Genomic DNA, 16229 nt, shown 5'->3' with positions numbered 1-16229 from the left:
TCTTGCATAATAAGGCCGCTTCATCATAGCACGGGATCAATACATGTAGCCGGCTTGCTCAGGCAATTTCACTGTACTCCGTTGGTAGTTTGTCAAAACTCTCGGTGAATATGGTTCTGCAGTGTCAGTGGAATTACGTAACCGTACAGAGGTAGGTTTTGTCCACTCAGACTGGTCAAAAAACGACGCCCGTATTTGCTGACCTTTGTGGGCAAAGGCAGGTCAGTTCTCGGGTCGGAGGGAAAATTTTCCAGGCCTACCAATTGGAGGTGCAGAAGGTCAATATGACTCCAAATTCTCGCAGCCTGATCGTCATGTTGGATCTTTCCCCTCTCAAGGAATACAGAAATAATACTCGCATCAAGTACAAGAGCTACGCCGCCATGGGCCAACGTGGAAAGCTCAGTATCTGGTGGAAGGGGTTGAGGACGTCGAAAAAGGGCACGAAGCAATTAACAGATTTGCAATCGTCTTCAAATTGTCCCAAGTCCCGCGAAGGCCTGGGACCCGCCGGCCCGGATGAAGGACCTTCGACCTCTTCAGGAATCCGAGCACCGCAAACGATCGAGGCAAATGCCATTACCGAGCCACCATCTCCCTTACCACAGCGGGATTCCCCTATACATGACCTTGACAATAAAGGAGATGAGGAGAATGAGCAGGCAGGCGCGTTCGAACCGACGCTGCCTCCGGGTTTTGATATGGGTATATCAGATCCCCATGAGGATGGAACAGCAGGCGAACTACGGAAGTTACAGCTATTCCCGGAAGGAGCGACCAGGGGTCTACGGGTTGTACACAGACCACCAGAGTCCAATTTATGGATCATCTTCCTTCACGGCTTAACAGGCGATTCCTTTCGCACCTGGTATCATCCAGGTGGCACATTCTGGCCAAAAGACCTTCTCCCTCGGAGTCTGCCTCGCGCCACGATACTCACTTTTGGCTACGATGCAGACGTCGCCAAATTCCTTGGAGGCGTCGGTCAGGGCACGTTGCATACCCACGCGCTAACATTTGTCTCCGATGTCGGCACAAAGCTTAGCATGGAGGGCGTTGGTGACAATGTAAACATCTTCATCGTGGCGCACAGCCTCGGTGGAATCGTTGCCAAGAAGGCCATATGCATCTCACGCGAGGCGTATGACGCATCCCACCAGGGGCTGCATCATCGTGTGGCAGGTTTCTTCTTCTTGGGAACTCCCCACCAAGGGTCAGGACAGGCAGATCTCGCAAGTGTTATGCTTCGGATCGTGGATGCGGTGACGCTTGGATGGAAGCGGTCCAACAAGAAAATAGTAAAGGTTCTCCAGCCAAGCTCTGAAAGTAAGTTGGCCTTTCAAATATCAGAAATGAAATCAAAAGCCTAACGCCATTACCATTAATGTAGTTTTGGAAGATCTTCAATATTCATTTTCACAATGGATAAAAAGGTCTAATCGTATTTCCGTGCGGTGTTTCTTCGAAGAGCGTGCAATGGCACAGGGTATTGTCGTCCCGTGGGCGTCTGCTCAAATTGACGGCTACCCCTGCCTTCCGATACCGCAGAATCATTCCAAGATGCCAAAGTTCTCCAGCATCGTCGACGACGGGTACCAGAGGCTTAGCGGACAGCTTGAACTATGCTGGAGAGAGCTAAATCGAACAGGTTCGCCGCAGTTCATCCCAGCATCAACAAATGCAAACTACAATTTCCAGACTGACGAGATGGAACGGATACACGAGGAGGAGATACTGGTGCAGGGGTACGCCTCCGTACTGAAATTTCCGGGAATGTCATCCCGACTTGAGCGGATACGAAAGCCAACGAAAACCACATGTGAATGGATATGTGAACATCCGCTATTCAAATCATGGGTACAAGAGCGGAGGGGAATGGTTTGGCTTTTAGGTCATCCAGGCACAGGGAAAAGCACGTTGATGAAATATGCATTGTCGACGTTCCAAGAATCCACCAAGGGCGAGCCAATGACAGTGATACTGTCATTCTTTTTTGACAATTCAGGTGGGACGCCTCTGCAACACTCAGTCGAGGGTCTACTGAGATCTTTACTCTTTCAATTAGCGGAACAATGTCCCGACCACTTGAAAGGTTTAGGCTGGGATTTTACACAGCGACCACGTCAATCCGATCCCCAGGGGACTTTTGATAAAGGATCCTGGCCTGTCGGTCTATTAATGGCCAAATTTGACAAGGCGCTTTCGCTGATCACCCAGTCTCGTCCGGTCCAGATTTTTGTCGACGCACTCGATGAATGCCGCGCAAACATGGACGACGCAGATAACGAAACCGATGAGATACGTGAATGTGTAAGAGACTTCCACCAGGTTCTTGAGGACTTACAGGATCAGCCGCACGGTCTCGCCTTTTGCCTTTCCTGCAGACATTACCCCAGCTTAGCAGGTTTGGGCACCAACACTCAAATTTTTGCAGAGAACGAAAATTCGGACGACATCAAGAAATACCTATACGGCGAGCTGACGAGAGGCATCTCTAGGAAGGATAAGGCGATGGTCGATCCCTTGGTAAAGAGCATTGCAGATTTGGCCAATGGTAGCTTTCAGTGGGTTCGCTTGGTAACCTCTCGGGCCCTGAGGCACTACAACGAAGGCGACAACCTACGGAAGATCCAGGCTAAAGTTCGAGTCCTCCCAAGAACGCTCTTCAAGCTTTACGAAGAAATAACTCTGTCGTTGATTGATGAGAGAGGTGACTGGTCGCTAAAACTCTTTCAATGGCTCTGCTTTGCTGAAAGACCTCTCACGGTTAAAGAACTTCGCGTGGCTTTGGCGATAATTCCTGAATCAGAGTATACGACGGCCAGCGAGTTGATGACAACCGACTACTATGTCGACAACGTTGAGCAGATGAAACGTCTAATTCCTGTTATCTCCGGCGGTCTAGCTGAGACGAAGTATGAAGGAAAAATCCAGGATGATGGATCGGAAAAGCTCTTTTTCATCCATCAATCTGTTAAAGACTACCTCCTCAGTTCCGGCTTGAAACATTTTTGCCCATCTCTATCAAGCATGCAAGAGGTCATTTGCGCTAGCCAGAAGCTACTCATGGCCTCATGCGTATGGCTGCTTACGAACGGGGATTACAGACAGAGAGAATCTGCCGAGCCACTACCCGTACCTCTCAAAGCAATGCCTACTTACTTCTGGGTCTTTGATGGGATGGAAGCCCATCGTAAGGGATTCAAATCCATCTGGGATCCACTTGACACAGACCCGGCAACGCTTTTTCCATTTGGGAAAGGGAACATTCGAAGTTTGAGGTATAGTGAGGCAGATTTGGACCGGCTGTACCTTCTGCTAATCAAGTATCTTGGTTCAATCAAGAAGGAAATGGGGAGATTGATGGAACCTCAGCTCCACGCGAGTGGCCAGACTTACAATGTTCCGAATTGGAGACTTGAAAACAGAGAAGTCGAACAAGACGGATCTTTCAATTTGCTGAAACCACAGAGAGAAGATCTCAACCGGGTTCTAAGGCTCAGAAACTGGACGATATACATGGGCAGGAACTTCTTCAAAGAGCCGGATTACTGGGGTATTCTTCCTATTCTTGACGAAGATTGCCTATTTGATTCTTTCTTGGACTATGCTTCGGTAAACTGGCAGCTGCACACTCAACGATCACTCGAAAACGGGCCAGTAGAGCTCATCCAGGAGCCACTGGGCTGGTTTCTTTCCCGTTCCGGACCCGGTTGGCTCAAGTTTCTAGAGCATTACGGCACTTTACTTCATCGAGCAGCAGCTATTGGGAGCCATGACATCATGGCAGTCCTACTCGAACAAGACAACCGGCAACGCTTGAATATAAATGCAAGGGATGACTACTTGAACACTGCGCTGGGTTTAGCTGCCAAGGGTGGGCATCCAGAAGTAGTATCCTTACTATTGGACCAGGAATCAATCCTAATCGACTTGGTCGATGCCGAGGGGCGATCGCCCCTTTTACTTGCCGCATCTTGCGGTCATCACCTGATCTTGGGATTGCTTCTATCCCGCGGTGCTAACATTTCCCTCCGAGATGACTTGGGGAGCACGGCACTCATCCATGCCTGTGCTGCGAGGTCGACGGAATCAATTGGAGTTCTATTACGGTCCGGTGCAGAACCTTTTCCTGCCAGCTGGTGGTCCCTACCGGCGAAAGAATCGCCTCTAAATAATGCATTAGCGCACGACAACGAGATCATCCTGAGATTTCTTCTTGACTTACCAGGTTCGTCCACCGAGACCCTGAATCACGAGGGAAATTTGCTCGTTCGGGCGGTGAGGTTGCACGCAGAGAAGTGTATAACTTTGCTTGTTAAAGACTATGGGTTGAAACTAGACACAGAAGATGATATGGGGGAAACCCCCTTTCATGTGGCTATTCACGGGGCCCATCAACTGTACGAACGTGTATACAATAAGGTGTACAACGATCGCCACAGCAAATACGAGGCATTTGCGCTACGACTACTTGCCTTGGACGAATCTCGAGCCGGAACGATGGTCAACAAGCTCAATCGAAAACACCAAACCTCATTGATGGCTGCAGCAGAGTGTCTTTTAGAAGACGGGTTTCTAGACTTGCTCCTTGCAGACGGTCGATCCGACGTCAACACGCAGACAGAAGCTGGCACAGCCCTCTGGCTCGCCGTCAAGTACGGCAGGCATGGGTATGTTGAGAAGCTTCTCCAAACCCCTGGCATTGATCCCAACCTTGGTCTCGAAGATGGGACAACCCCTTTACACGGCGCGGTCATATTCGGCGAGGGAGATTCTGTTGAGCTGCTCCTGAACCATGCCAACATTGACACCGGAAAGAAAGACACGCAAGGCCTGACCGCTATTCAGCGGGCTCGTAGCCACCAGATGCAACCTGATGTTCTGGCCGCTGACTGGCCATCAGTGTTTCGCGGTACTATGTCTCTACAACAGATTGAACAACAGCTCGCGATGCAAGATGATCAAGGGAAACGAAGTCCTCCTAAGACGGCTGATACTGATAATTCATAAGAGCTTTAGAAGTCGTGGTCGAAGATAGCTGGGCTTTTGACTAGTTCACATTGGGTGTTTTACTTTGGTCAGGCGTTCCGGGGGGTGGTGGTACCAGGCAAGCGGTCGCAGAAATAGACCATGTTTTTTCCATTGACAGCACCTGTTGTCTGTCTTGATTATCCCACCTATTCCAGGTTTCATCAGTGGAAACAGCGAGTACTCCGGTATTAATCTCTCTGAAGCGACTCGGCTGGTTTTTTTTTTTTTCTTTTTTCGCATGGGCTTGCAGACCAACTACCTCTGTAGGACACAGGTCAGATTGCCCCACGCGAGCGATGCAACAGTGCACCTTTATCCAGCAGAGCCCCTGGCCCCCTCCGTATGTCTTTTAAATTACACATGAATGCTGTAATGACTTTGATATAGGATACACGATCCAGTTCGAAGATGACCTTTCTCCCTAACTATTCTGTTCTACTTCATAATATGTTCCATAGGTGACCAGGACCAGGAATGTATCACTGTTATGTTGAGAGCTAGGTAGGGAAACAAACGTTGACAAAGTTGCTTTTTTTCTGGAGATATCCTTGCGGGGTTTTGACATCTAGAGGACAACTAAAGGAACGAGTTCGCTTGTTGCCGCAGCCGGGGCTACTTACTATTCTTTGGGTCAGAGGCGCAAGCGATGATGGGGAAGGATTCTTCGCAAGACAGCAATAGCCACAGCGAGAGATCCCAAGTTTCCACAAGTGAGCTCAGTGGGCAACATATATCCAAGACACAGGAAACCTGAGTAGCAAAACCAACTTCATTATTCATCTCATCTATCAAATGCGTTTGGTGGGAATTTGTGTGCAATAAAACTGCTGCCGCTGCTTCGCTGCTTCTTCTCGTCTGCCATTGTTCACGACTGTTCACCATCAACATCAGACAAGCTTCTTTGCCTCTTCTTCGCTGGTCGGGATGGCCGAACAGTCGAGGGGTTCGCCCATGTCGGGGCCGGCGTGCATAGGTTGCCCAAGTCGTAGATCAATCTCTCCATCTCCATCTCGGCAACTCGCCTCTCAAGCGACCACTGCTGGGCCAACTAGACCAGATCCTTACTCTCTTCCCGCAGCACCTTGATCTGCCGCTCAAAGTCCTTGTTGACCCACTCCCAGTACTGCTGCCAGACGGGGTTGCTGACCTGCTGCGTCTGCTGGTTCGGGGCGGCGCCGGCGGCGTTGGCCGAGGGCAGCGGCGTCTTGGTCCGGTCCGCCAGCAGCAGCGTCACGCGCAGCACGCTCTTGTTGGCCTCCTCTTGCTTCTCCACCTCCTGCTTGACCGAGCCCTCCTTGAGCTTCGTGCTGAGCGTCTTGCGGTAGCACTCGGCAATCGTGTCGAGGCGGCGCGTCGTCTCCTCGGGGTCAATCACAATCAGCTTGCTCAGCATCAGGTTGCACAGCGACCGGATGTCGTTCTCGTCCCGCAGGCCGGCAATGACGCGGTCGTAGAACTCGAGCGAGCTGATGCGCGAGAAGGCGTTCTCCATGAGGGCGTACAGCGTCTCGTATGCGCTCTTGCGAACTTCCAGCCCGTCGTCGACCTGGTGTTTAAAAGGTCCCATCTGGACTTCGCGAATGAGCTCGGGCTTGACGATGGACTCGATCATGACAAACGGCACCAGCTCGCCCAAGTGGGGCAAGATCAGATCGGGCTTGTTGTGCGTGGCCGAGTTCAACGTCGTCATGCCAATGCGGCGGATCTCCATGTCCGGCGACTTGAGGACGGTGAGGAGCATCTCAACAAGGACAGGCTTGAGCATGGCATCGAAGGCCTCGTCGCTGTCGGGGAGGGTGTAACGCAGAGCTTGGATGGCAACAGCGCGGTAGGCAGGGGATGGGCTTTGGAGGAGTTCCTAGTCGTCGCATGTCAGTCAGTATGAGGCAGATAATGGAGCAGAAACGAAGGTGACATACCTGTAGCTTGGGGATGTAGGTCTTGGGCTCGATGATGGCGAGGCGACCGATACACTCGGCGCAGATGGCCTTGTTGTCCTCGGCCTGCGAGGCGCTGAAGAGCAGCTCCCAGATGGTCGTCTGGTACTGGCCAATATCAATCGAAGAGTTCACCACCTGTTGAAGAATTTCACGGATGGCCTGTAGCAAGAGATACTGATGGGCATCCTTGGATTGGACGGCTTGCAAAATGACAGGCAAGAATTCGGCCACGTTACCGGCACCCGCACGGCCAAGCGCAACAGCAGCAGACATGGAAACCTTGTCGGGTTCCTGGTGGAACTGCTTGAGGAACAAGCCAGGCTTCATTTCCGACTTGGAGCCCATGCGAAGACCAATCTCGCCGAGGATGGCGAGGGCCAAGCTTTGACGTGCGTTGTCCGAGGCCTGGTTGGCCGACTCGAGCTCGCGAATGAAACTGCCAATCTCGACTCCCGCGTTTCCTTCACTGGCCACAAAGAGAGCGCCGGCAACCTTGCCAACCACGGCCGGGTCGCCGCCAACGCCGACTTGGAGCACGCCGCTCATCAAAGGCTTGGCCATGCCGACCTGGCCCACGCTAAGAACCAGGGTGATCAAAGCCTCGAGGGCAGATCCGGTGATGGTGAGCTTGAGCAGGTCGCAAATGGCCTGGATGAGACCGGGGGTGGAGATGAGGCTCGAGTCCTCTTGCTGCAGTTGGGCCAGGACCAGGAGAGCGGGACCGAGCAGGTGGCTGTCGTTGGCCGTGATGACGGGCAGGATAGCCGCCACGATGCCCTCCACCGTGGCGGGGTCCAGGCTTCCCTTGGAGGTGGGTGACGTGACCAAATGCTGCAGGGCCTGGATGCTGGCACCACGAAGAGCGCGGTTGGCCTTACGCAACTGGCCACACAGCTCGAGTGCAACAGGCTGAATCCAGGAGGCCTGCAAGCTACCACCCGTCATGGTGTGAGCTGCCACGTTGTCAATAGCACGTACAGCATACAGTCGGGTGGTCTCGTTGCGTAAGCGGTCGAGCAGCAGGTCCAGCGCGGCTTGGCGTTTCCCGGCATCGAGAAGAGATTGTCCGTCAGCGGTCGATGTGCGAGAAAGAAGAGTACCCAGGGCCTGGATGGCCCTTTGGCGAACTTCGACATCGGCGTCATTGGCAGCCGTACGGTCAACAATGGTATCGTACAGGGTTTCCAGGTCGGGCTTGTACTTCTGGGAAGTAAGCCGAGCGCGCGGGGGTGTGATGGCCTTGACAAGTTCCTCGGCAGTGCGGATGGCCTCGCTGCTGACCTTGTAGAAGCGATCCTGAACGGCAGCTACGACGCCGGCGACAATCTTGGACAGGTAGGCTTGGAACAGGTTGGACGAGTGGGTTTTGGCAATGTCGCTGATGAAGACCAGGACGGCCACGCGCAACGTCGTCATGGTGGCCGACGCGGCGCCTCCGGACAAGGCCACCGAGGTCGAGACGCTGCTTCCAGTAGTGACCTTGGTGGCGTCAATGATCGGCTGCATGACCTGGTCGAAGTAGGCAGAGAGACCGCCGTGCTGCACCGAGATGAGGTCGTCCAGCAGGTTGACAATGGCCTGCTTGGTGGAGATCTGCTTGCCCTTGAGAAGCTTGGTGGCGACCTTGACCAGCTGGGGCGTCAGGTTGGACAAGTCTGCGCGAGGACCGGTGGACGGGACTTCTTCGCGCATGGGCGACGTCAGACCAGTGGCGCCGTAGGGAGCCTTGTTCATGAAGGCAAAGCCACCGCTGTCCTGGCGCCGGCGCTTTCGGCTCTCGGGAAGGGACTGCAGCAACTCTTCGTCGGCGCTGACAGACCGGATGATGCCCTCGCCCGTCTTGCGGATCAACAGAGACATGGTGCTGATCACCTCCAAACGCACGCTCTCCTCGCGCTCATCGAAACGCTTGATGAGGGGAGCCGCAACCTCCGAGTACAGTGTGCCCTTAGCCAGCAAGTCGCTGCTTCGTGTGGAAATGAGGGTGTACAACGACTTGGCCGCGCATCGCCGGACCTTCCAGCTGGCGTCGTCATCGTCGTCGTCAAAACCTCCGTCGTCCTCGAAATCGTCATCATCGCTGAGACCGTCCTCGTCATCGGCTTCCTCATCCTCGTCCATGTCCTCGTCATCGTCCATGGCGTAGTTGGGATCGTACTTGAGGTAGCGCAGGCACGAGGAAATGACCTCCTCTGTGTAAGGGCGCATCTTAGTGCCGCAAGACGACAGGAAAGCCTCCAGCGCAATCAGGGCGGCCTCACGGACCTCGTTAAACTCGATCATGGCGCGGTCGTCGCCTTCGCTAACGGCGTCGAGCTGGGCTTGCAGTTCGGGCTGGCTGAGGACCTTGAAGATGTGAGGGAGCAGGCTGGGCAGGTGGTCGCCAAACTGGTGGGGAATGGAGCGAGCCAACGAGCCCATGATGGTGATGTAGAGCCTGCGCATGACGGGACTGAGCTTGGGCTGCTTCAAGGAAGCATCCATCTTCGTGATGAGGCTTGTGAGCACATCGTCGGACAGGTACGGAGCAAGAATGGCCAGGGCCACGACGGCGCGCTTCTTGACCGGCGACGAGGTCGACTTTCGCTCCAGGACCTGGACGACGACTTCTTGCAGCTTCTCAACCTCGAGGACCTGCAGCAGGGGGCCGAAGCAGCGCACAACCTCAATGAGGACGTCGACGGCCTCGGAAGTGGGCTCGCTCTTCTCATCCAGCAGACCAGGGGTCTCGCCGCCGGCGGGGGTGTTATTGTTAGAGACGCCCAAGATGCGGGGGATGAGGACGCGGCTGATGATGTTGTATGTGTCCATAATGTCGCGGGTGGGGGCGACGCCACGGACGGGCTTGGGCAGGGCGGAGATGACGTTGCGCAGGGCCAGCGAGGGGAGGGAGTTGTCGACGGCGTTCTGCATCTTGATCGAGGTGAGCTTCTCGAGGGTGGGGCCGACGGCGGCGATGGGAACGCGGGAGACCAGGGGACCCAAGCACTTTATGGCGAGGTTCTGGACTTCTCCGTTCTGGTCGTCGAGGGCCTTGACGACGGCGTCGACGGTGCGGGAGGCGAGGCCGTAGTCATGGTTGAGGAAATCGGTCTTGTGCTTGGTGAGGATCTGGTTCAAGTCGTCGAGGGACATGAAGCGGAAGTCGGGGTCGGGATCGGTCAGCTTCCCCAGCAGGGTGTTGATGGTGCTGGGGTTCGGATTCTGGATCGAGGTCGCCATGGTGGGTGGTGGCGAGTCCTGCTTCCCTCACTGTCGGTCGAGTTGTAGTCTAGGACATGGAAGTCGTGGGTTGGTGAGGGCCGGGAGGAGGGGTTGGTTGGCGATGTGTTTGGTGAAGCCGCCTGCAAGTTTTATTTATTAGAAATATGCCTGCCTGTCCCTGGCAAGTTGGTTGATTGGTAGTGCAGATGTGAGGGAAAGGTGACTTTGGTAGAGGGCCCAAGGATGGAGAATCACTGCATGCTACAGTACTGTCTGCTGTAGAGAAGTAGGTACGCAGGCAACCATAGGCTAGGCAGGAGGTGGTGGATCAAGAGAGCATGGGAAAGTTGACGCCAATGGAGGTGAGGCACAGCTGGAACTTACCAGGATCAATGGAATGCTGCAAGGCAGATGTGTCGGTGGCGGGTCAAGGCGCTTGTTTGTCACCTCGAGTCGGATATTTGGGAACTCCAAAATGGTGAAAGGAACAGAAAGAACCTGTAAATAATGCAGGTGGGAAAAGATGTGGTGGAATGAATGATGCTATCAAGACCAATTCCAAACCTTGAACAATTGATCAGAGTCCTTGCTTGCTTGTTGCTTGTTGCTGGACCTCCAACAGCTTGCTGTGTTGCCTTGGGACCCGAAAGCAAAAGGCAAGCCACAGTTTGGTGGGGTTGATGGACGAAGCTCCGCCCAAAAGCTCAAGGCCGCGGGGTCGATTACCTAAGGAGCTTGGACCTGGCTGCCTGCTCAATTGGCAGCGGACATCAGCCACGCAGATCACTGATTAACTGCCCTGCACCCGCCTGCCTACAACAGAAGCGGCCTCTTGTTTGATGAATTAAGTGGACACTATTGGATACAGTGCTTTTGGGGGGATTGGATTGATGGCTAGAAGAATATTGAACTTCGTCAAAGACTCCAATTCCTAGAGATGTAACAACAGATACCGTATGGTCGGAGTGGTGACCGTGCTGTCTGTTTGATCTGTGGAAGATCTGACCAGGAAGCAAATGCCTTTTAGTGATCGCAGGGCCTCGAATGGCCAGTGGTAAGTGTTGGTGACGTACATCCAGCTCGCCCCACATGAGCTCTTCCAGATGAACAGCAAATGGAGCCGCCCATGCGTGTAAGTGCAGGCAAGCGTTACTCTCAGCGCTGGATGTAAGTAAGTGTAAGTACCTATGTAGAAACAGACAGCGATTCAATCTGATTGCAGGCCACGATGGTGAGCCCGTATTCGATGCAGGTGTTGGATGACGGCAGTCTGACCAGGCTCCCTTCATTTGATTGGCCAATGGCTTGGCGGCTTCTCCCTTTCCAATGTTGTGAGCATGTATCTGTCCCGAGGTCTTGGAACATTGTGTTACCCAATCCTCTTAAACTTTCGTTAAAGCTCGCATCTGTCTCTCCCATTCCTCCGAAAGTGCCCAGCCAAGCCTCCCAATCCAGCATACGTATTTTCTTTTCTCCCCTCTGCTAATCATTGTCCTTCATTTTCCTTGTCCACACGAGAATCTCCTTATTCTTCTTCGGGCATTTCACAATGTCGCTCGCCTTCAGAAGCTCTGTCATTCGCACTTCTCTCCGCACTCTCACGCACCGCTCAAACCCGACGGCCCGTGGTGCGCGGAGAAGCTATGCCAGTCAGCATGGCCCCAACCAATCCAGCGACTTGCCATGGTAAGCAGACAACTTCCTCTCCCAGCAATGGCTGTATCCCTATCGTTTCCAGACGATCTAACACATTACTCAGGATGATCGCCGGAGGCGGCGTGACGGTGGTCGGCTTCGCCTACCTGTGGCCCTCTGGCGCCGGCTCCAAAAAGAGCGAGGGTAGCAACATCAGCCGCCACCACGGCGAAGAAAAGGAAGGCGAGGAGCACCACACCACCACGCCCGCCAAGCCCGAAAGCAAGAAAGAGGAGGGCGACGACAAGCAGCAGGACAATGCAACTTCCGAGGACAAGAAGGGAAAGGAGGGAGATGCGCCTAAGTCGGACAAGAAGACGTCCTCCTCCCCATCTGGTGGTGACCCCAAAGCTTCCCACGGCTCCAGCCAGACGGGTACCCAGGTCCCCCCTCCTTCGGCCGACAACAAGTCCGCCGCCGAAGCTAGCGGCGAGAAGAAGGAGGCCCACGAAGAGGACAAGAAGACGGTGAGTTTATCGAATGCCTCTACCTACCTGACCACATCTGCATAATTAACCTATCTACCTACCTGCATGCCTGAGGACGTTACCGCCAGTCAAGTCATGTCAACTAACCACATTTCATCATATGCATAGATGGAGAAGCGCGAAACCAAAGTGGCCAGCAGCAGCTCCGATATGCCCTCCAAGAAGACCGCCGCGGAGAACCCTTCCGAGGATCCCAAGAAGGGCGAAGGAGAAGCCGTGAAGAAGGGTGGATCGTCCAAGGACTAAATCAACTAACTGTTGCGGGATGCCACCAACGTTGAAAGCTTCTCAAGTATGGATGCGAGCACCGAAAGTATATTCACTTGACTGGGGCGATTGTCATCATCCGTCCTGTGTACCAATATTAATCCTCATATATTTCTTACTAATGAATCAAGTGCCTTCACCTGGCTGAATCTTGCACATGCCCGCAATGCAACTAAAGAGATGGGATACGATTTCATTGATGTGTTGTCGACAAGCTAACATCTGCTTTCCCTGCCATTTGCATAGTCTTGCCATCGCTTTCGTCTACGTCGTGACTTGATGGCTGCTATCTACTTGCTGCAACTGATGACATGAGAGGGGATTTCATAAAGGTGCTCCGACCGCAAACTGCTTGAATTAGGTACCTGACACTTTACAGGGCCCCAAAGTCCCCCGAGGGCTCCTCCTTCCCGGCGGCCGCCTTGCGCGCATCCGCCTCGGGCTTGGGGTCGAGCGGCTTGTCGAGCCCCAGGCGCTGGCGGGTGGTGTAAGTAGCGATGCCGCCGCTGGGGTCGGCCTCGGTGACGAGCTCCTTGCGGCGGGTGTCGACCAGCAACCGGATCAGATCGGGGCGCATGTAGTGGCCCGCGAAGTCGGCGAGGGTCTTGGTCAGGTGGTTCTCGTCGAGGTCGATGTCGACAAACATGAGGCCGTCAAAGTCCTTGTCGGGCTTGCCGTTGGGGGCCAGGCTGCCGTCGGGGCGGTAGATGCGGGCGTGGCCGTTGTAGGGGGTGGGGTCCGTCTCGGGCTCGACGCCCTCGGGCGTGTTCTTCTTGAGGCCCTCGACCGACAGGCGCTGGAAGGGGGCCAGGGTCCAGGTGCCCGTCTCGAGGGCGTACTCGGGCGTGACGAAGTCGCTGGCGGTGTCGGCGTAGTTGGTGGTGGGGTCGGGCTCGACGCGCTTCTCGACGCCCGGGTAGACGGGCCAGGCGGCGACGTGGATCTGCTCGCCCTGGGAGACGTTGAGGCACTTGAGGAAGGGGTTCATGTTCTCCCAGCAGTTGAGCTGGCCCAGGCGGCCGATGTCGGTCTGGGTGACGCTCATGAAGGTGTCGCCGCTGCCGTCGCCGTAGACGAGCTTCTCGACGTGCGTCGGCTTGATCTTGCGGCGGTGGTTGAGCACCTCGCCCGTCGGGGAGATGAGCACCTGCGCCAGGTACAGCGTCGCGTGGTCGATCTCGGCGAAGCCCATGGACACGTAGATCTGGTTGTCCCGCGCCGCCCGCCGGATCCGCCGCATCTCCTCCGAGTCGACGGCCATGGCGTTCTCGCGGTACCGCTTCAGCATCGGCAGCGACTGCAGGTAGTTGACCTTCCACATCCAGTAGGGGTAGCCCGGGATCCCTGGGGTGTTGTCAGCCTTCGTTCAGTCTCCCGAACAAGCATGAGTGACATTGCCATGGCACAGGGCCACTTACAGACTTCAGGGAAGGCAACGAGCTTGCATCCCGCCTGGCCGGCTTCGTTGATGAAGCTGATGGTCTTCTGAACACCACCCTCCAGATCGAACCATCCCGGCTCGGAGGTGACCTAGTATGCCCGATGTCAGCTTCCACGACTATCTCTTTGAATGACATTTGCAGGCCAACTTACGGCGGCGGCCTTGTACTTGGTGAGAGGCATGATGGTGATGGTTTATAAACGAGGTTCTTGTGAGAGAAAGTGTAGTCGGAATCTTGTATTGGTAAAGAGGTTGATGTCCAGTAGAAGTTTACTGTTATTGCTCTAGGTGAACGGCCACCATATTTATATGTCTAGACGCCAGGGAGTCTACTATTGAATACATGTCGCCGTGTGTCGTACCCGATGCGCCTGAGCAGTGATTGCGCATGTCCCTTGCATTCACTTCAGATGGACACCAACCACCTCATCGCCATCCATCTTTCTCGGTGTCTTCCCTCCCTTTCGTGGCAACCCGGGATTTGCTGCTGAAGCCCGCGTTGGGGATGCCGGGAGCGACCTGGCGACGCAACGGTGGTGGCTGCCAGCCCCCTTCCCGTGGAGATGGTGGTGTCTACTGCAGGCCGCACTCGATGGATAACTGGATGAACCACTGAGGTGTTTCGAAACTAGCTATCCATCCCACCCCTTGCCTCCCGGCGGTGATCTCGTGGGTAAGATGGCAAACTGGTTGCGTCGAGTCATGCAGGTAAGATGCGCCCGGCAGCCTTGGCCGTGGCCGTTGCCGCTGCTACTATCTACCCATCACATCACAACTTGCTCAACCAGATTGCCAATGATACGATACAGAAAGCGGTGCGGGCCTTGTTGCATGGCCCAGCTTTTGCTCGGCATGCAAAAGAGGCCGGCCTACATACTTACCCACTTGGCTGTCTGGTCCCGGCGGCGCATCCCCAGAGTATATCGCATCACCATCTCAAATCCCTAGATGGGGCCATCCATATCGCGAACAAATCCCGGACCCGGAATTTCTCGGAATTTTCGTGCCATTTCGAGGCTGGAGTCGGAAAGAACCAATTCTTTTTCGATTACGTAGTCACCTTGTGTACGCCCATCCCATTTTTCTTTCCTTTTCAACTCAACTATAGTCAAATGCCGAAGATGGGTTTCACTTCCCTCGCAGGCATGCTTGGCGTCGTACGGGGAGGTGACACCGAGCGCCGCGCGCGGAAAGGTGGGTAGCATGACTTCTGTGACTTCTGCAGCGAGCAGCGAGAATGCAGCACTGGGGCTTACATGTAGAAGTGCTTCCACCCCAAATGGGCATCGTGGAAAGCGCATAAACGGCAAAAGTACCAGATCGGCACTGTGAAGCAGCATTGGTCCGTCGATCGATTAGGCGGGCGATAGGGCTTGGCGAGTGGTTTAAGGACCTTCATTTCCCCGACCAAAGCTCATGGTGCTGCAAGTTCCAATAATATTGATGATACCTCTACACTTACAGATGCATTCTTCTCGCGTGCGCCACCGCCATGCCGCCTAGCATACAGATTAGGACGATGCCTTTTTTTTCCTCTCTTCCGCTGTCTCTGTATGCCCCTAATGCAACGCCATCATGTGTCCCCTGCCTTCTTCCCTCTCTCATATGGTGGGACCAGACGAGACTAGACCAATCTTTCGGGACGCGCGAGAGAGAAACAGAGACAAGAAAGAATTGCCGACAAACTTGGCAGGAATATAGTTAGTGATTACAGCTGTGTGTTGGTTGGTACTCTTGACAAATCCGATTTCCCCTCCCCTTTTTCCCTGTTCGGGGGTGTTGTTCTTTTTTTCTCTCATTCTCCAGTAGTAAATTCAATACAAGCAGTCCCTTGCTTGCGGGCCAATGTTGTGTTCCGTCTGCTCTTATGCACGCCTGAACTTCCGTGTTCCCTTGCCGAGAGAAATATGATGCTGACGAAGAAGAGGGGGAGGAGAGCAGGAGGAGAGCAGGCCTCTCCTCTCGAGTGGCCAGGATAACGATACTGCTTACCACTCAATGCGCCGTCTTCCCCCCTTTCGTCTCTGGTTGGTAGCCGTATGCAACGCTACGCTGCAGTTGCGTCACGTAGGGCTGTGAAACCACCAGATGTTGTAGTTGTAGTTGTGGTGTGTATGTGTGGATGTGTGTGGATGGTGACTTGAACAAAGGAAAGGAGTG

The 16229-nt window shown here is 54.3% G+C and overlaps 4 protein-coding genes across 4 annotated transcripts; 2 read left to right on the top strand and 2 right to left on the bottom strand.

Annotated features, from left to right (window-relative positions):
• Positions 1-284: 284 nt before the first annotated feature.
• Positions 285-5013, top strand: PG985_013058 (uncharacterized protein; the record flags this gene model as incomplete). The annotated part of the gene is made up of 3 exons (XM_066832824.1): positions 285-1326; positions 1391-1819; positions 2066-5013. 3 exons carry the CDS (start codon positions 285-287, stop codon positions 5011-5013), a joined length of 4419 nt encoding a protein of 1472 aa, XP_066677564.1.
• Positions 5014-6082: 1069 nt separating this feature from the next.
• On the bottom strand, positions 6083-10196 carry PG985_013057 (cullin-associated nedd8-dissociated protein 2 protein; the record flags this gene model as incomplete). Its single annotated transcript, XM_066832823.1, has 2 exons — positions 6083-6892; positions 6954-10196. 2 exons carry the CDS (start codon positions 10194-10196, stop codon positions 6083-6085), a joined length of 4053 nt encoding a protein of 1350 aa, XP_066677563.1.
• Positions 10197-11727: 1531 nt separating this feature from the next.
• On the top strand, positions 11728-12607 carry PG985_013056 (uncharacterized protein; the record flags this gene model as incomplete). Its single annotated transcript, XM_066832822.1, has 3 exons — positions 11728-11864; positions 11938-12340; positions 12470-12607. The coding sequence occupies 3 exons, from the start codon at positions 11728-11730 to the stop codon at positions 12605-12607; spliced, it is 678 nt and encodes a 225-aa protein (XP_066677562.1).
• A 394-nt stretch (positions 12608-13001) lies between these two features.
• On the bottom strand, positions 13002-14251 carry PG985_013055 (cyanide hydratase; the record flags this gene model as incomplete). The annotated part of the gene is made up of 3 exons (XM_066832821.1): positions 13002-13972; positions 14047-14158; positions 14222-14251. 3 exons carry the CDS (start codon positions 14249-14251, stop codon positions 13002-13004), a joined length of 1113 nt encoding a protein of 370 aa, XP_066677561.1.
• Between the last annotated feature and the right edge of the window lie 1978 nt (positions 14252-16229).

The sequence above is a fragment of the Apiospora marii genome (genome assembly GCF_038362585.1).
Source record: "Apiospora marii strain CBS 49790 chromosome Unknown utg000011l_segment0_segment0, whole genome shotgun sequence".
NCBI lineage: Eukaryota > Fungi > Ascomycota > Sordariomycetes > Amphisphaeriales > Apiosporaceae > Apiospora > Apiospora marii.
Note: the sequence above shows the minus strand (reverse complement) of the source record. Positions and strands in the feature narration are given on the sequence as shown.